This window comes from Cotesia typhae, unplaced genomic scaffold (assembly GCF_013202065.1).
Source record: "Cotesia typhae breed Kobodo isofemale line unplaced genomic scaffold, CoteBio_Ctyphae contig_5, whole genome shotgun sequence".
In the NCBI taxonomy this organism is placed as follows: Eukaryota; Metazoa; Arthropoda; class Insecta; order Hymenoptera; family Braconidae; genus Cotesia; species Cotesia typhae.
Genome location: NW_027423757.1, coordinates 6528917 through 6550668, shown reverse-complemented (window position 1 = coordinate 6550668; position 21752 = coordinate 6528917). Strand labels below are relative to the sequence as shown.

The following is a 21752-nucleotide window of genomic DNA, read 5'->3' as shown; positions in this document are numbered from 1 at the left end:
CATATATGACATGTTCGAAAAATTTATGTTCAACCAGATAAAATTCAATTCCATGTCAATGAATAATTTGAATATTAATAAAATATCGGACGCTATGTTTATGAATTTCAATAAATGAAGAGTTCTCAAATGGATTCGATTCGATATTGAAATTATTATAATTTCGATATGTCAGTTTGCCACAAAATTTCATCATTAAATCATTTTTGTCGAATTTATCCATTAAATTTATATCAATAATAATTTTTGCAGCAATCTATAAGTACAAATTTCTCGTGCAAAAATGTTCTGATATTAAATATGATCATATTATACAACACTAACGAATGAAAAAATACTTAACTTTCTTGTGATGAGACGATTCGGCGATCATGCGCCCTCCATCGGATGTTTTGAATACTACTTTCGGTCGAAAAATGATTTACAAGCAAATATCGAATTTTGTAAGTATTAAAAGCGTACGTGAGTAATTCAAATCACCGACCAGGAAAAAACAGTCATTTATTGCAGCCATATCGTATAGAATGAAAAAATAAATGAGTATAACGGAATAAGAAAGGTATAAAAGTTTATAATCCTTTACTTCACATTATATTGAGAACTATTCTGTAAAAGTTTTTCTTAGGAACGGATATACAGAGAATGGTTGGTCTTAAAAGAAGCCGGGTAAAAAGCTTTTTATAGAATTTTTTTTATTGCAAGCCTCAATTTCTGATCTTAAATCATTCTTTATACTACTGAAGGGTTCTATACGAATTCGATGGAATTTTCTCATACTTCTCACTGTCCGAGTGATGAATAAGAGAGAGAAAGCAGTACGGTCTAGTAGATGATGAAAGAACGGAAAAGAATAAAGAAAAAAAAGTAGTAGAAGAAAAAGATTGTAGAGTGGACGAACCAAACACATTATTCTAATGGTCCCATAGCTTTAGTATCGACAAGTATGTAACTTTATCACTAAATTACGATGATAACAAAGCTATTCGTATTAAAGTTATAAATTAAAAATTTCAATGCTTTTAAAAAATACTTACGTTAGAAAATAAATTATCTACAAATATATATTTTAACTTTGAGTTTTATTGAGAAACAAAAAAAAATTCAAAAGTGTCTGATTAAACTATAAAGTATAGAAGATTGTAAAAAAGATCAAAGCCCTTGTGATTCATAAAGGGAGATATTATTTTAATTTTTTTTCATCATGATTGTGCGAACTCACAAGTATGTTTCGTGACTGTATATCTGTGTGGTACTAAAGATCGATAAATGTAAATTTTATCGCAACGATTCGTCATGTAGCCGAAAAAAATTATTTTCATTTTTATGGGATAATATTTTTCGAATTTTACTTTTCAATTTATGAAGATCTCGGTGAAAATTTATTTTATTCTACTAAAGAGGTTTTAATTACCAAATCATTGCAATAAAGCATGATTAATCTGTTGGAAAAAAATTTCTTTCTCATCTTACTGTTCATCGTAAATTTTAGAATGTTTATTTGTAATCAAATACAAACAATTAATCAATAAAATCAATTATCCGACAAATCATTTTTTTAAATATGTTCTTATACCAATAAATATATAAGACAAAACATTTTCCATTAAATTATCGGGGCTATTCTCGAAAACTCATTGCTATTCCGTACTTTTTCTCTTTTTTTAGTTTATCAGATCAATATTATTTGAAAGTAACGAGTAGTTCTTACTTTTCAGTCGTAATTTTTTGTTCACTGACAACCTTTGAGTCATTTTTTTTTTATTTGAGTGACATGAGAAAACAACGAGACTCGTCGAGATGGTATAAAAACTTGGCATGTACGGTGTAGATAAAAACTGTGAAATGTCAGCAAGAAGAATTGGACGACAAAACGTTTTACTGTACTTTTTATATTATTTGTACAATGTCACCGAATTTTTAAAATCTAGCTAAAACATTAGAATGCAACACTTATTATTATTATTTGTTATGACATTATTATTTCACATTACAATTGTACAACAGCCCCGTCAGTTAATGAATTCTACCCAGTGCATGCATAATTTATCGTTTCTAAAATTATTTATCAACTCCTCCAAGAATTTTTTATATATGGCCACATGAGCCCTGATATGGGCTAGCATAATAGAAGTTAATAGATTTATATATTGAGAAAAAATGCCAGGATGACATTTGAACATTTTATCAATCGTAATTTATATGATAAATATTAAAAAATAAAACAGGTAAACTAGAAGCTTACCTGTCAATCTAATTAACGAATTGAGGAAACAAACATAGAACAACGCTACCGAAACTGTTGAATTTTAAATGTAAACAAAAATTGTTAACGAGATATTCAACGAGCAGATCAAAAAGTTTAGAAGTTAAACTTCATGACTATCAATAAAATTATAAACTCGCAAATATTTACCCGCTCATTATGTATCATCTTTGTATATTTATTTGTTATAAGTTATGCAAGATAATATGACTACTAAATAGAAATTTCAGAGTATAAAGTTTCTGGTTAATTATAAAATTTATTGAACTTCGCTGAAATTTTCAGCACACAACGGAAATGTAGGATAATCTGCACATTGATTATGACTACAGTTTCTGATTGATGTATATATTGATGTTAAACATTTACATCATGCATCAACAAAAATGTCCTTTAAATAAAGATATACGAACTTGATATTATTTCTATAAGAAAATACCGTTGTATTTATTTCATAATAAATTCGCAATATTTGAATGTTTCAAACATGTGAATTTATAAGTGATTCTGATTTTGAATTTTTACTTTTTTACTTAAAATAAGGTGCGTAACATATAAAAAATTCATATTTTTGAAAAAAATATTTTCTCCTATGACTTAACATAAAAATTGGTCATTTCAAATCATATATGAGCATATTAGATAAGAATAATGTATAAAATTTTCACACCGTCATTTCACACTCACACAGCAGGGTAAAGTTCTCGCGAACCATTTTTACACCGAAATTTTTTACTGCGAATGTAATAAAAATTATAAAAATAATTTAAATCATGTAATAGCACGCCAGCTTTGATAATAGAAAGAGAAATTATTGAAAGAAAAGTCGTTTGAGTTTCCGAAGGTTAGGCCAGCTAATAGTCTAGTTATTCGGATGATAAAACTTTGCTAATCAAACAAAAAAATTAAGCGACAAAAAGTATACTTAAAAGTTAATTTTGTGTAAGTTACCGCATGTTTGACTTTCTTAACAAGTCGCTCGAGAACTTGGATGATTTCCGGAGTGTGGAATACAAACAATGAAACTGTGAGGGCGTTATATTAGAAGTATCTGACACTTACCAAAGACAGTTCATCTCAAAATTTCGCAATAGGTTGAACAAACAATACTCTTCTAGTGACAATGCGACAAGTCTCATACCTCTATGTATTTATCACGTCATTGTGAAACTCTGAAACTGTTATATCCTACGAAATTCATTGAAACGTAAATCTAGTCTTCATATGTACACATTATCGCTGAGTTAATACTGTCAAGTTTCCCACAAAACAAAATTGAAACTTAATATTATTTCATGCATAATTTTATCTGTAAATAGTTTACGATGTACTTTCCTATAGGCAATAAGGATAAAACAAAATTGTAAACTTACAGGTGAATCTATTTTAGATTTTACCAAATTTGCGAAGACATTTTTTTCTCAACAATTTTATCTTTTTATTCCTTGACAAAAAAAAATTTTTTTTTTCATAAATCATAAGTTATTGACAAAATAAATTGTCTTTATTTAAAAAATAAAAATTGTAAATATATCTCTTCCTGATCAAATGAAGGAGCATTTTATGGTCAAAGAAAAACCTTATTGTTCTTGAATCAACAAAGCTTTCTTTCTTTTACCATATATTTTTCATTTTTTCGTTTTAACTTTTTTCTTTTACTCTGTACAGCCTCGAAATGCCGGAGCTCTTTGATAAACTGCGGATAAAAGACCATTTTCAGTGCCTGGCCGAATATATTTCCCTCGTAATCCTTCGACGATGTTATAGAATCGAGAGAAAGAGAGGAAAAACGAGATTCAGTTGAAAAAAAAGTAAATATATACATTCATATTGAAAGATACCAAGAACAAAGAAATGCAGTGAAAAGCATAACAGGCTATAGCGAAATCCAAGCTTCAAATTTTTGATAATTCAAATAAAGATTATCGTAAGAAGATTTGTAGTATCTTTAATATGGCCAAACATTGTCAAAATATAATTCAGAAAAATTTTTCTGCTTATTTTTATTTCCTCATTTTTTGTTCATGAATGTGATTGAGTATTCTATTTACGAATTATGATAAAAAAACGACCGGAAAAAAATGAATTTCTACGTTCAAAAAAAAATTTTTTTTTATCTTCTGTATAGAAAAAAGGAAAAAAAATTATCTTTTTAAGATCTTTAAAGAAAAGGAGTCGATTTTTTTTTAAAGCATCCCAGTATTGAGCTATATTTAAATGACATAGGTCCCGAAAATAGTTTCATTATTGAAGAGATTCTTATACGAATAGAAAGAGAGTAAGCAAAATACTTTTCTGATGACTATCAAGTAAAACTATTTTAGCTGTTATATTTGCTCCCTATTCATTGATCCTTTTTTTTCACCGTCATATGATATATATGTATATACATATACTCATACATATGGCAACTTATAACTGAAAAGTAAGCATTCTGGACGTACTTTTGGCGGGCGTACCACCCAGAAATAGATATCGAGGCCGGATGAATTCCCCTCTTGTTCCTTCTCCATTTGGCTCTATATCCATTGGTACGTTGGCGCCGGATCCATTCAAACTATGACTTAACCCGTGGAGGTGTGTATCAAACTTTACAGTTCACCCGAGTTTTTCTTTCACGAATATCAGAGTATCAGGACAAAAGAACCTCTCTTATATATCTATATTCATCAATTGATTGCTTTTTATAGGAGAATTTTCATTTCAATTTTTGAAATTAGAGTATTTTTACTTTTACTTATTGGATTGTTTTTTGTCCACTATCGGGAATTACTTTGTAGGAATACTGTCAAGTATCAAATGTTTTTTTACAAAATAGAATGACAGCATAAATCCAACATACTAAGTTGTGTTTTCAATTCATACTTCCTGTATATACTGATTAGAATGCTAATTTTTTCTGTTTCACAGGAACACCAACTAAATTGGTCTGGGCCGAAGAATATGATGATGTTGAATTACCTTGCGACCTTACACCTCCAACGCCGATGGACTCTGTTATTATGGTTCTCTGGTTCAAAGATGACATCGGTATTCCTTTGTACAGGTAAATTTTAGTCTTACAAAGAACAAATCATTTTATTTTAAGGACAATGACTAACGACAGAGTGTCCGGTTTCTTTATAAAATTATCGTACGCCTAAAGAGTCAAAATGATAAAATTCGTTCCATAATTTTCAATAAATTATAATATTTAACTATTGTAGCAAATGGTTCTTTAAAAATTAAAATTACCCTCGAAATTAGTTTTAATAGAAATAATGAATCTTAGTTAAACATATTAAAATTTAGTTTAAATTGTAGAATTTAAGAGTTAGAAATTTCTTAAGTTATCAAGAAATTAAGCAGAATTATTACATAAAAATTTACATAAAAAAATATTGCATAAGAATTTACATAAAAATTAATGGAAAATTATATAATAAAAAATAAAATAAATTTTACTATAAACTAACCGACCTATGCGAATATTTTGACTTATTTTTACTCTACTGTTTAATAAATTTTGTGCTATCAATTGATTTTTTTTCTCAGTAAATTACTGATCAAAAAGAGCAAGTATTATCTGAAAGGGTTTTAACTCAGTAAAAAAAGAATTCGATAATGTTCTGATACTTTTCTTTCTTCCCGGATTATATGGTTATGTCGGAAAGAGGTCGACAGTTTAAATTTATGGCAAGTAAAGCTAGACAAAATTAGACCTTCGAATGTCTTTGGGAGTACAAAATCACACAAATCGAAAAAAAATCTTACTTAATTTATTGAAATGCGAATAAGTACGTTCTCATGAGTCTTATGAAGTTAATAAAATTAGTATTGATCTTGGTACATTAACGTATTGAAAATCTTGAATTTAAATGCTGAAATCGTGCATTTAATATCAAAGATAATTTATTTATCTAAAGATTGGAAAAAACATAACCAATTATAAAACATAATATTGCTTTCTATTTCACCAGTATTATTGTATCTTTACTCACAATATCAGCTATATTATTTTAAACTTATTCATCCGTGACGATAAAATTCGTCTACGCGCTTGATTACCTCTGATTTTAATCCAGAATTTATTGATATCGAGAATAGAAAAACAAGTTTCGTTCACTCAGCTTTTTTTATTTGTTTTATAAATCCGTTTGACGTATAAAATACAAACGATAAGAGAAATATATATGTGGCCCACGTTATCAGAGACAAAAAAAATTTTATCGATAGTAGTCGCTGTAGTATACCAGCAATACGAAGCTTTGAGCTTCAACATCGTTATGTATTACAGAAAAGCTAAAAAGTTATATTCCTATCTCTTAATAGATTGTTTTCACTGCAGATTTATTAAGTGAATAGGAAAAATAAAAAAAAAAAATCGTTCAACTACTCAAAAGCTTAAAATGTGGAACTAAGGTTTGATTGAATTTATCAAATTAATGTTTACACCAAAATCTATTTTAGCTCGCCGATTTAGAGAAGATATAAAATTTATAAGAATATAAAATAGAGAGTTATTGTTTGAAGTTCTATTTTTAAAATAACTTCTGGGTATTTTCAAATTTCAAAAAGCTATTTGACTATTTTCAAAGTCTCATCTATATGAATTTTTTTTTTCGTACAATATTTGTCGAAAAAATAAACCGATTGCATAGTGTTGCGGCGTTTAAATTATCAAAGACATAGAAGTAATCAAATTTTAAACTCGATCAGTCGAGTGGTATTGAAGTTATTTAGAATAAAGATTTTTTTTTCTATTTCTTTCGTTGCGTAGTTTTTCGATTGTCTCAATGAATAGTTTTTAAGTTTACTATTTATGCCTGAAAACACTCGAATAGGTTAATTTGTTCAAAAGATATGATTGTTCCAAATTTCAACTAGAAGTATTTTTTTTTTTTTTTTTTTTCAAATTACCTTGATCGTCTGTATGAGAATGAACTGGTAGAGATAAAAAAATTAAATTAAGCTTATCGATGAATATATTGTTACACTTGTAAAGCTTGAATATTTATAGATTGTTAGAAAATTTCAAGTATTCCGTAAAAAAAATTTTCCAATTTAGTTTGATATTTTCATATGACTTTATATCCCTATATTAGACCTGATATAGTCATATATGCCCATCGATAATTTTTCAACTAAAGTTAGTGTTAAAAATTTCCGGCATAAACAATATAAAAAATTGGAAAATTTTAATAATTTATTTTTTGGCCGTATTTGATAGTATCACCAAAAATAGCAAGAAGTTAAAAGAATATAATTATAATTCATCTCTTAAAAATAAATTGCATCAATTATTTTCGCTGAATAGAAGCAGAAAATAATTGTATAAGAAAATATACAATCACGTATAATTGATCAAACCGTTTCTTCATTAAAGTAAAATATAACATTGTGCATTCTATAAATGAAAATAAATAAAAAGAATATATATATACGGTTGACAGTTATTTATTATTTTATTAAATTAACAGAATGCTGTAATTTATGTCTCTTTATACTAACGTAAGCGTGAAAAATAATATTAAAAAGTAAAAAAAACGAACGAAGCATAGCTAGAAAAAAGCATTTGGATTGAAAAGAAAAATTCTCGTATTTATAAAGGTATGCGCAACATTTATATAAAGAAGTAAAGATTTAAATGAGGTCGCAATGTGAATGAATAGGAGAAATAGAGCAGAAATGAATTTGAAGTGATAAAAAATCATAAATACAGAAATAAAAATAAGAAAACAAACAATCGTGAGCATCCACTGGTAAACGTTTGTACGAAAAAATAAATAAATAAAAGTACTGTAGCGTAAGTAAAATACGGGAAAAATAATTCACAGTAGACATGTCAGGTGATGTTGAGTTTAATCTCGTATTTGAATTTATATATATATATATATATATATATATATATATATATATATATATATATATATATATATATATATATATATATATATAAATATATATAAACCGTCAAGTTAAATTAAATAAGTAGTTACATTGAATTTAGTATGAAATCTAAACCAAATATACATTTAGTTATAAAGTTCAGTATTTTTTGGGAGATTTATTTAGAAGCGTGTTTACTGCACAGAGTGAGCGTTTAATTTATTTTGTTCATTTTTTTTTTTGTAGTTGAGTTAACTAATTTGAAAGACTAGAAAAAAAATCCAGTTTTTACAAAAAAGCTTTTCATTTAAAATTTGATGTGTCTCAGATACATGAAAGAGAATATCTCATTGATTTGGTAAGCAAACACGAATTGTGTCCTTGGTTAATATCGTGAGCTCGAGCAAACTCTAATAAGACATGAATTACAGTCCGATGGTTTTGTTTATCGACTGCACAATAAATCATGCATAGCCGTGTCCTTTTTGCTGAATTGATTGCGCTTCGATGTAATGAATAGTGAATTTCAATTTATATTTAAATTTTGGCAGTTGACAAAAAATTAACTAGTTTCTTGGTTGAAAATTTCTGCATAGCTATCAAAATTATTACGATACTGTTTCAATTAGTCTAGATCAATCATGATGAATAATTTACCGAAAAAAATTCAAATAGTATATGTTTATATACCATAAATATAAAGTGCAAATGTTACGTCGATAGTATGCGTATATATTACCATACACACTCATAAGTAAGGCTAATGTTGACATCCACTGTATGTCTCGAACTTGTTTTATTCTAGTACGAATAGAACGGAGCCAAAATACCGTAGTGAGCTCGAGCGTATTAGTCTGGTAACAACTGGAGGCGGATAGTAACTTATTTCGATACATCTATTTATTGAAATAGTCAAAGATACTGAATTATGTCAATTTCCATCGTTCAAAGCTAATAATTTATATTGTACACTGTTATGTAGCTTAACTTTACAGTATCGTAATCCGGTGTGGAATGTATTTTTAGATATTTTCGGTTGCTACGATTTAAATCTGAAAATCTGTGGAGTTGTAAGGTAAAGCTTTACAACTACTATCCTGTATTAAGGATTGCTTTATTATTTTGAGGGTAGAATTTACTGATCGATCATTTTTACGGGATATGTTTCGAAAAATATACAAAATTATCAAAAAATTTTGATGGATGTTACACTGCTATTCAAATTTATTTTTTAACTCTTTTTACGTTAATCAAATAACCTATTAACTCCTAATAAATTAATTTATTTAAAAATGATTACACTAGTCACAAAAATTGAGGGATATAAATAAAATTCTAATTTTTTGGATAATTTTCATCGAGCTGTAACCCTAGAAAATCACCCAAAAATTTAGAATTTTTTTTACATCCCTTAATTTTTGTGACTAGTGTATTTATATTTATCAAATATACATAATTAATTAAACTTATTATATATTAAAATCCTTTCATCAGTGTAGCAATACTAATTCCTCCTAGTACATAATATTAAATCCGCATTTATAATTTCATAATTAAACGATAATAATGGATCGACAACTTCAATCAAAACAAATAAATTTTACCATCTTACATTAATATTAGCTTTATTCTGATGTTTGGGAAATATTACATAATTATACTACTTCATTGGATTTATTTATTCTCTTTTATTGAATCTATAATTTCTGCATTAACTCATCCAATTGACCGACAGAAATACTTTTTATTAAACATATTTTCTCGTCTACTGCGACTAATGCATAAGTTAATACTTTTTAGTAGATTGTTTTATCGATGACCCTCAATTTTTTGTGTTTTTAAATCTGAAAAATAAATATTTAAAATTATTCAATTATTGAGAGTTATGTTTGAATTGAGTAAGTAAATCCAAAAATAATAAATAATTTTAAAATGTATACTTTCAAGTGTCGATGCAAGAACTAAAGGAATGAACGATGCCATACATTGGGCAGCCAGCGACGATTTGGGAAATCGAACGCATTTTTTCAGCGGAAATGGCCATCGTGCAAGACTCAAGGTGAAGGCGGTTAAATTTGAGGATCAAGGAATCTTTCGGTGTCGAGTTGATTTTTCGAATTCTCCAACAAGAAATTTTCGTGTTAACCTTACGTTAGTTGGTGAGTTATAGCGTATTTATTTATTTTATTCATTTATTAGTACAAAAGAGATAGTACTCGCATCTACAATGGTTGCAAAAGTTCTGCAGAGAAAAGGCGATATTATATGTTTATAAATATGTATAAATCACATTTACATTATCCACGCGAACATGATTTTTCATTTGCGTTATTCATGTGTCAATATGGAAATTTTTCATTTTAAATATAAAACTTACACATGGTATCACGACTTAAAAAATTTTAGGTCAAAATCAAAAATGAAAAATAGCTTCACCTAGAGTATATCATTTGTCAATGGCTTATTTAATATATAATCCATGCATATTAGCTTTGTTTATAATGTAAACGGATGTCATGTGGGCTAGAATAAACATTAATTCCAATAGAGAGGAAATGATGTAGTATTTCATATATTTTCATTTTAAACATTGATATTTGTTTTGAAAATTTCATTCATCATAAAGCTACGCTGAAAGCTCAAATTTAATCACATATACTGATAGAAAATTTGATTTAATAGTAATAAAAAAGTTTATTAGGACTTGAAAAAAAAAACTTAGCTAATTTTAATAAAATTATGTTTCATAGAAATAAAATTTTATTAGTATTTAAAATTAGGTTTTCTTTTCTTCACGGTATCTTTCGAACGAATCAACTGATTTTGACCGGATCAGTGTATGTTGATTACTCAGCTATATTACATCGTGTTTGATTCTAGTACTAGTCACAGGAAAAATTACAAATTTAAATATCAATCAGTATATTTAATTATTAATAATTAAAATTATTTTTTTATTTTCATCAAAATTTACCTGTTAGAAATTATTATCCTGTTAGAAAAACTAACAATTCCTCAATATTATCATACCAATTCATTAAATAATATTATCAGTAGTTAGATTAATTTTTGGGGCAATTTGTGATGTAAAATAATTTAAAAAATTTTTTAACATTTCAGAGCAACCCACACGTCCAATAATTTATGACGCACAGGGACGTGAGGTAATGGGCGTCCCTCGCTTCTTTGAAGGCTATGATCTCAGGCTTACTTGCCAAGTATCCGGAGGTAAATATCAACAACCTTTGTAATTTAATCCACTTTATGTTGGCATCACCGAGTGGAACCCGGGGAAATTTATTATCTTCCGATTAATGAAAAAAAAAAAAAAAAAAAAATTGCCTTTTATATTAAAAATGTCTGTTTTTTCTTATTAATATTTTGAATAAAAATATTAATTAAACAAAAATAATGATAATAAAATTTACCTTGCAGTGATTAATTAAATAGTGGATCAATATATAGATGTTCATTATGAGATTATATGCATTATGTACGAGTTTATCGCGCTTAAGCTTAGCAAATTGAGTTTTAGGGTAGCCATCTATGAAACAATCTATAGTCGAGATTTTAACCAACTTTGCATTAACAAAGATAATTTTATAGAGTAATTATTGTTACTTACTAGCAACACTTGCTTGCTTTGTAAAAAAATATTAATGTTATAAAATACAAACTAATTGTTTTTTTGATGTTTTTCAAACGCAGTATAGCATATCTTGATAATAATTAAAGATACAATCAAAGCAATTTCTATAACAAATTGAAATCAACGTCCACTTGAACATAAATTGAATCAATTACATGTTGATTACGTACGCAAACTTCAAAAACAGTATTACGAAAGACCGCTTTTCTTCTATCAGTTTCATTGCATTGTTTCTATATTTGACATTATTTGATATCCATTTTCTCTTTAATTAGATAGAACTACCCGTAATGAGTTGTTGCAATAGTAACAAACGGAACGGAGAAAATTGAACTGTTCATAGGGATTCATCAATTATTATTTGCTAAAGCTAAAAGGGGAATTAATTTCCAGGACTGAAAATTGTTTGGCATTTGGACAATTGCAGGGACAGAATGGTTAAATTAACTCAAAGAGAAAGCAACAAGGTATATACATAACGCGTTATGCCGAGAGGAAATCCGTTCAACTGTCCCAAGGGCATAATAAATTCAATTTTATCCATCCTCCTGTTTATATTCATGTATATATTGGTTGTTAAACTCCGAATTGTGAAATCGCTGTCGATATAGCAGTAATTATAACCTTTACGACTCATCCCTCGAGTAAACATATATGTGAAATGTGTATGTATATATGTATTTAATATATGTGAGTAATGTTTATTACGATTTTAGGTAGACCAAAACCCACGGTAACTTGGTGGAAAGATGGGCAACTTTTGGATGGAGTTGTTGACGTGCCAGAGATTTCTGACATTTCTGGAAGTTCTAGCAAATTTACGGTAAATCATCTTTTCATCGGTAAAGTGACTAGATCATTGTGGGGTTCTACATTAGAATGTAGAGCGCAGTCGGGTCCTATGAATAAACCGATTGTCAGAGAAGTACCTCTGGATGTTTATTGTGAGTAAAAATTTATTTTTTTTTCTGTAGTTTGTTAAAAACAATTTTTACAGTTATCATAAGTAAATCTTAAAAAAAAATTTTCTTACATAGCTATATACAGTTTAATCTCACATACTTTTAAATTGAGCGATGTCTGAAAATTAAAAAAATAGTTTATTATAATTTTTTAATTTTTATAAAATTGTCTTCGTCAATTAACATATCGTACTCATCAACAAGTAAAAGCTTCTTGCAATATTGAATAATTATCTTAAGTTTGCATCATTGTGAATTTTATAAATGCTTGAATCACCTTCAAATTTTGTCTGAAGGATATCTAATACGACAAAACTGCTGAATATATATTCCTTACAACACAATGAATTCCTTTAAAAAATTTTTCTTAAAACCTTCTCAAATATTCAATATTTTATCTATCATTTTAATTTTAAGCTTTTATGAATCTTTTATTTGTGATCACTTTAAAAGAAAGTTCTTCCTTACATTTTACATTCATTTTATCTGAAGTTTAAAACCTACAATAAAAAAATTTAAACTTCTTATGGAGAAGTTTCCTATCATTTATTCACATCACTAATACTTTATTCGATATTTTGATATTGATACAATTTTTTACCAGTTGACCTTCGTTTAATTAATTTTTCAGTATAAATAACAGATACCCTTACACTTTTTTAACTCACTTGATCAATCGAGGGCGCATCATAATAATATAATGAACATGAAAATATTAAATTATCGAAAATTTTACCAAACCTTTTGTAACCAGATATTCGATAGTTGATTCCTATAAACCGGTATCACTGTTATTTGTCTACAGTCTGCAATTTTAAAGAGAAAATTAAATTGAATCGAATATTTGTTGCATTTAGTATCCATTACTGTATATATTCCTTAACCATAGAAGTTGAAGTTTATTTTACCTCGTAATTATTGCTTCATACAAACTTCAAATTCGGTTTACATTACTTTTACAGTTTTTATTATTAACTATTTAATTGACTTAATTTGTTTTTTTATGTGTAATATCAAATCCTGTTGAAAGTCACTGACTGAATGTTTATTCAAATTCGAAAATAATGCTGTGAAGCGGGAAAGAATAGGAGTTACGGATAATCATTACGTGAAGCGTTCCAACATTCACGTAACAGTATATTTTTGTGGGAAAGGTTTTGAGAAAGGATTAGGGAGAGGAACTTCTTAATGTGAATGTATAGAATATGCGAGAAAAAATTCAAATAGCTCGGACTGGGATTCGAACCCAGAACCTTCCGATGACATGTCGGCTACTCTACCATTTGAGCTATCCGGTTTATATTTATATAAACATTGCAATAATTATACGCAAGTTAGAGCAAATGCAAATATCATTCTAATTATTGAGATATAAAGATCAATTTTGACGTGATTGGTTTCATTACTAAACAGAATAATATTGACTTTTAGTAGTGATTCGAATGTCGTTATTATCAACCTAATATGCACGTTTTCCAACTATTTGGTGCATTTGTAACTATATCCTCGTATTATCTAATAATTTTTTTAGTTTTTAATCGTCAAAAGAGCATTAATAAAAAGTTTCCTTCATATTAAAGTAATGTAAAAGTTTTATTCTAAACTCAAAAAAATCGAACAATTTTTTTAACTTAAATTACTTCTATAATTGCTCGCCTCAAAGTGTAGCAACACTATCTGAGTGCTCTTACTACGAACTTAATATGTATCAAGCTGTTGTATTAAAAATTCCGACTACAAATCTAAAAATCAATTCACTCATTAATCAAGAATAAATATATATCGTATTATAGAATAATTTTTCCGTGGTTTTGTGGTATATGGTGCAGAATTTTGTAAAGCGGTCATTGAGTGTTAGTATACTTGAGCCTCTCTTCAATTGAAAATCTCCATTTCTTTCATGGAGCCGCTTGAAAGCACTAGAAGCCGGCATCAATGTAAAAAAAAATATATATATATGCTCTCACTGTTTTTCCGCTCTATACTCACTACATCCCCTTATTTCTGACTTTCAATCTATAGCTTTTTTTATCCTTTTTTTGCAATCGGAAAATAAAAAGAAACTTAAATAAAAATAGCAAAGTTCTGTGCAGTAGGTTTTGTAAGTGGCTTTTACGAGACGTAATCTGGGAACAAGTAACGTCGGATTTTATTTCGTGGCTTTCGGTGTGATATCCGGAAAATAAACTTTATTGTGACCAAACAGTAAAGGCCAAGAATTCTATTAGTTCAATTTTTTTTTATATTTACCGGCTAGATAAATAGACTGTAATTCAAGTTCAAAATTTTAAAAATAGAACTGCGTGAATAGAATATGCTTATTTAAATTTTTTTTAAGTTTAGAAAAAATAAAAATAAATGATTAATAAAATAAATTCTTTCTTATCGAATACAGACCAAAAATGAGAAACTTTAAAAAAATAATGATCACTTCCTTATATCTCTAAAAGTATACTGATAAAGGGCTAGCTTCACGTTAATATCCTACTGTCAGTATCAGAATAATGAAAGTACAAGGCAATATTAAGGAGGAAATTGAATAGCTGTTTTGATCTCCGTTTCAATGTTTGGCGTAAAGTAATACCATTGAAATACAATGCTCATAATTTAAGACAATGATAATAATAATTTTCAGATATTTCTCAACACGTAAAATATTCATCATAATGTAGACTGTAAAGAATAAATTTAATGACATTTGAAGTCGAAAGCTTGAATTCGATTTATTTTAGTAAATTCAGCAACGTATTGTAAGCTAGCAACCTACAGTAACTATGTGACTGCGAAGTATTAAGAATTATGAATGAAAATATCGGAGCTTTAATGATTTGTCGATACTTTTAATTCTAATATACATAGCTTCGGTGCTTTTGAGATAAACTAAAAAAATTATACTGCTATGATTGGATCAATTTTTGTTAATTTGATGGAAAATTTTCTTAGCAGACAGTTTAAAATAAACAAATTTTGTCTCGTAACAAATTCAAATTTATTTATAACAACTCCGAAAATTTATCAAAATAAATTAGCTGTTACTGAAAAGCATATGAGACCTTGAAAAGTTACAAATTCAGGTCAAACTTTTTCAATAAAACTAAATTTAATTTAAAAAAAAAAAAAAAAAAATTAATTTTGTCACACAAATACACGGGAGGCTAAATTTTTCCTTGTTCATTACCCAGATGATATTAAGTATATTAATTATAACTTTTGACGTTAATGTATTGAAATCTTATGAATTATTATGTCTTCATCATCATTTTTATTTTGTATTCTAATAGCAGGGTATTTACTTATAAATAATTATCGATAAAAAATCAAATTAAATGAACAGGAAAGTCTTGAGTGGAAGTGATTTTTTTGTATTAAAATAGCACTTACTGAGAGTGAAACAAAAGAGATTAAAAATAGACACAGCGGAAGCACAGCAAGTTTCAGTACTGTTGGGGGCGGACTCCTTTTACTCCTTTGATGGTGAAAGAATTCTCAGAAGTATCGTCAAACTAAAAATACTTCAGCTGAGATGCTGCAGTCATAGAAATAACCTGAGCCATTTTTTCGCAACTTCAATTCTCCATAAAGTAGCAGCATGTTGAATGAAATTTATTTTTTTATAAAATACCTCAACAGATATTCTGTCCTTTACAGAAATTATTGTAATTGTGTACAAAGCTTAAAGTCTGAATATATAATTTGTGCTAAAGGAAAAAAATTAGTATTAAATATTTCAGATTTTTACGAAACGAATATAATATTTTAAGAGTATTTTAATAATTTCGGTTTAATAATTTTTTAAAATTAAAGGGTTATTTCTGACTCATCTGTACTTCACCGATATCGATATTTTATAAAAAGTTATTTAAAAATTTTATAAGGCGTAAAAGCTTGTGCTCAATCGATTTTGCGAATTTCATTAAGCTAGCTTGAAAGAAACGTTAAAAATTCTCGCCTATTATCTGGTAATAATTATGCCCTTAAGCCGTACGCGCTTACCGCTGCATAACTACTTTTTCTTCTTTGATAATCCTATTATAATTTACACATTTAATTAAATAATATATTTAGTTATAATTTTTCTTTTATTTTTTAATTACACAAAATAAAATCTAAAAAAAAAATCGCAATGAGAGTATGTAATTTCTACAATTTTTTTTTCTTTCATTTTATGACCTAAAAAATTTTTTATTAGTGTGAGAAGTTTTTTCAATAAAGTTCTTCAATTTTAACTCTCATAATATTTTAATAGAAGTTTTTACTAACGGAATATTTATGGATATTTTAAGTAGAATATTAATTTACGTACTAATGACTCGTTTATTCCTATATATTAATTTTCATGATTACTATTTTTAGTAGTAAATGCACTTCTGTTATTAATGAACTAACTTCAACTCCACGAAACTAAGTTTATGTGAATTTATCATTTCACAAGAAATTATACAAGTATAAAAAATTTTTCTTAGCTTAACGAAAAACGTTTATTACAGATATGAAGAATGTCTTCGCTTTTTGCTCTACTTCACTGAAAAATAACTCAAGAATGTACTCGTGAATTCTTTAAAAATGTTGGAAATACATCCTTCAATTCAATAACAAACTTATATAAGTTTTATAGAAATAATCAATTTATTTTTTATTACTTGCAGAAAAATTAAAATTATTTAATAAACATTTCTCGATACTTTAATTAAAAGCACAATGATAATCTAATCACCGATAGAAGATGTTTTTTTGACATTTAATAAGCTTTATTGACTTTTAATAAATGTATTTATTAATATCTTAATTATTTCATTTAATCAATAATAAAACTTAAAGCGACATAGGCAAAAGTTGTTTCAAGCTAAGTAAAACGAAAAAGCTAAATCCCTTGCAAAACTTCCCATCAACAGTTAAAATCCTAAAAATCGATCTTAGATACATTTCAGCAAACAGGGTTTTCGCATTATTTGAAATCAACTCTCGATTTTCCAATTCTAACGGAAATTCCAATTCTTTAAACAGGTGCACTTTCCTGATCAAGCGTTTCTTTCATCCTTTTTTTCTCTCTACCTCCATTTATTTTTAATCTTACAAACAGTCTACTTAGTCTCTATCTCCGTCTTTTATTTTCTGATCAACAGAATAGTCGTCTCTTTCCTCATTTGTGTTAACCATTCTCAAATCCTGTGATACCAATAAAATCGAGATGGCTTAATTTACAGTTGATTGCAGTCCAAGTAAGTGCCAAGCCGTTTCAAAAAATCCAACTATTGCCAACTTCAAATTGTTCTGCACAGCGATATCTTTTCTCATAGTTTTTTTACTTTATTTCAAACATTTCTTCATCTTCTTCTTGAAATAACTTCAACAAAAATCTTTCGCATCGATTTATGAATGAAAAATATTACGAAACTTTATGGCTTAAAATTCCTACTGAAGCAATAATATTAGTATACAATAATATTTATTCTATTGTCATCTAGGAGCCACGTTATTGATATAGAGAATTATATCAAATGCTTTTTCTCTCTTTTTCTATACATACAAATAGACATATATTTTAGTATAATAATAATAATATTGAGTTAATGATTTATCACATGAATTAGAAGAGAAGTTAACTTTGAATAAACAGAACAAAACTTTTTTTTCTTATCCACAATTTTACTTCTCTTTAATTGAGATTTGTGTTCTTTTCCTTATCTCTTTTTCCCGGTCATCAACTTTCTGTTCCTCTTCATAACATTTTATCGCTGCAAACTCCATTTTATTACATCAACTATTTACTAAAACCAAAAAAAGCTTCAGTTGAGCTAAAAATTTAATTTAAATAACGTAAACTACTTATCTAAATCGATTTTAAATGAACCGATTCATTTATAAGTATAAATAGATACTGAATTACATCAGTAAAATTAGTAATATGTAACCTTACGTTATTATTATATTGCAGTGAAGCCTCTGGCGGTAAAAATCCATCTGCACGATGATCTGATACAAGTTGGACAGCCAATAGCAGCAAGATGTGAGAGTTGGGGTAGTTGGCCAGCGGCGACCCTCACATGGAGTCTCGGTGGACTGAAATTCCGAGATCCGGTTGTCGCATCAACCCAACGAAGCAATTCCACGGTTAGCAAACTTGCTCTCGTGCTTGATCGTGAAGACGATGGCAAAGAACTCAGCTGCACCGCAGTCAATCACAATTTTCCCGGTGGTGAACTCAAAGAGAGCCGTGTACTTCATGTTGCATGTGAGTATATAAATCTATAGGGTAACCAACAAAATTACGAAACTAAACTCTCTTGAGAAATTCAGCATGCATCGGAGACTCAGTTGATAGTCTCTTTGTTTGATGTCAGTTTCTCAAGAGCTACTTTACCTCATATTTGTACAACCGAATACAACAGTACTTACTCGTAAGAATTTTCTGACCTGGATATGTATGCTCTGATCTGATCATATATGGCCAAAGCGACTATATGTGACAACAAAAAAAAATTTATTTTCATTTTTCAATTCAACAATTTTTTTTTAATTTTCTAATCTTTCATTGATATAATTTTATACATACAAAAAAAGTTTTAATATTTATGATTCAATTTGTTTTAACTATCAGTCATTTTCGTTCGTGATTTAGAATTACTGATCATTTTAAGACACTTATTTTGTGTTACCAGTAATTTGTGGTAATTGGTGTTGTTATTACTCCTTCGTGTTACTATTGTTCATCTATTACTCTAGAATTTAGCATCTCAAATGTACCCTTTGTCGGAGATTTTCTACAATATCTTTCGATGAAAAATTATATATGTGACCAATTTTCATATCATATCATATCAGACAACTTTTTCACGGGTAAACTTACTAATATAAGCTTACGTGGTGTACAAGAGACGGCATTAATCTGGTAGTGAGATGTATAAAATTAAGGGTCTCGTAAATTAGCTTTGACTTAAATAAATGTCAGTTATGAATGGCAATTACCATAATTCCAAGTGGCGTTAGGGGAATATCTATATCCGACGGTTTAATCTATCACCAGAGAAGCTCCATTACTTACTATTTCACTCACACTACTTGCCTATTTAATCCACGCGGGTGACAAAGTGTTGACCGTTCATTCTTGATATATAGTTCGATCTAAAATTTCTATCGTGTTTATTTAATTTAAAATTAATTTAATTTTGATACTATTGTGAAGTTATTGTTGAGTAGGCTAAACACGAGATTTTGAATAAAAGCTGCATTTTTCAACAGACAATCGACGGATACAAAGCGTAACGTAAAGTATTATTTAAAAGGTGTTACTTAAGTATCGATTGACATTTTAGTGTGTTGAAAAACGAACAGAAACAGTACTGTAAACGGAACAACAATTGTATTGAATCAATACAATAAAATGTTAAATATTCTGCTGAAAAATTTTTACACTGTACACAATGACGATAAATGTTTTATTGTGGAAAGAATAAAAACGAAAATTCGATGAATGAAACTTTCATTAGTACAAAACAGTTTTTAAACAAATAAAAATAATTTACATTGTTCAAATTTTTCAAGTCACATAATAAAATTCATATGGATGAAAAAAAAAGTTTTAAATTAAGTAATTTTACCTGCTACACGGGTTGCATAAAAAAAAATTATCGCTGTAAAAAAATTGTTCGTAAGTCAAGTAGAATCTGGATTATGTAAAGAGAGTTTTTTTTTATGAGACAATAATCTAGCTTTATCGTCAATAAAGCTCGACATTTTTCAAATATTAAGTTCAATAATGAGTGATTAATTTTTTTTCTTTAACTCATCAAATTTTTGATATAACGTAACTTATTTAAATCAGAAACAGGTAAATAATGAAAATTAAGTTGAGTAATATATTTACTTTGCTAGTTGCTCAAGTTAATTTTTACTTGCTACATTGAAAAACAAAATCCGTATTACTAACTTTTACTTACTGCAAAAGTAACATGTCTATAAATCAATATAAAAAATTGCAATTCACTAAAATTTATAATCGTTACGATAAAAAAATATGAAAAATCAATTTTATTACAAATTCATATAGTCTATAAATTTTTTATGAGTTATACAAAGACTATTAATATATAAATAAATCAAATAGTTAGCAATTAGCCTGGAGAGCATGTTGTCAGACGAAATGGAATATAAAATGTGTGTGTACGGCATAAAAATAAAAAGAATTATAAATTCAATATTTAACGAGGGTAATAAATCGAAGTTAAATGTAATAAAAAAAAATAAATGTGAAAAAAAATCAATGGTGCAAGCCTCAAATTCAACGGTGATGCCTGAGGAAAAAGCCGCTAAAGCTTGAACGGACGGTAGAGAACGATAAAGGCGACGGGAAAATAAAAAAAAAAAAAAACTATTTGCGTCAGCCAATTTCATTCACCAAAAAAGACTGTTATCTCATGAGTCGATATAAACTGCAGGACCGTTAAAATTTTTTTACACCGTTGATCATTGAAAAGCAATTGTTTTTTTTAATAAAAATTTCTGCACTTGCCCGTTCTTGATTAGTTCAGTCTGCTTCCACTCGACAATAAACTAACTAAGCTGAAAGCTAACGAATTCATTTTATAATTTTTTTTTCTCGTCACAAGTGCAAGCGTAAAAATTATTGGTATAGCAGAGTAGTCAGATAAATAACAAATCTCCGTAAATAAAATTGCAAGCTCTTAGATTTTAAGCTGAGTAACAAAGTTCTTGAAACAATATATGGCGTGTCCGATGGGCTTGAGGCGTATAGTGCAAATTCATGTTAGGCCGCCCGCATTCATAAATTGCTTAGGAACTTAAGGAGACCATGTCGCTCTTGCCAAAGCTGTTTCAATGTCGCCTGTTCAAGCCTTGTATCCAGATGCTTTTACTAATGAAATATATACCACCACCATTTAAAGGAGATGTGCTGCAGTACCAACAGGAAAAAATCTAAACAAAAAACTACCAACTAGATGAAAAAGATTTCATTTAAATTTATCCAAAATATCAATGAGTAATCGAGACG

The 21752-nt window shown here is 28.1% G+C and overlaps 1 protein-coding gene across 1 annotated transcript in view; it reads left to right on the top strand.

Annotated features, from left to right (window-relative positions):
* The window catches only part of Side (motor axon guidance molcule sidestep), a 54087-nt gene that overhangs the window by 17464 nt on the left and 14871 nt on the right, over positions 1 to 21752 (top strand). Inside the window, exons 2-6 of the mRNA XM_074248266.1 lie at positions 5174 to 5309; positions 10079 to 10290; positions 11252 to 11359; positions 12497 to 12724; positions 18678 to 18974. Of these exons, the coding sequence (XP_074104367.1) occupies positions 5174 to 5309; positions 10079 to 10290; positions 11252 to 11359; positions 12497 to 12724; positions 18678 to 18974 (981 nt within the window). The remainder of the gene's footprint in view (positions 1 to 5173; positions 5310 to 10078; positions 10291 to 11251; positions 11360 to 12496; positions 12725 to 18677; positions 18975 to 21752) is intronic.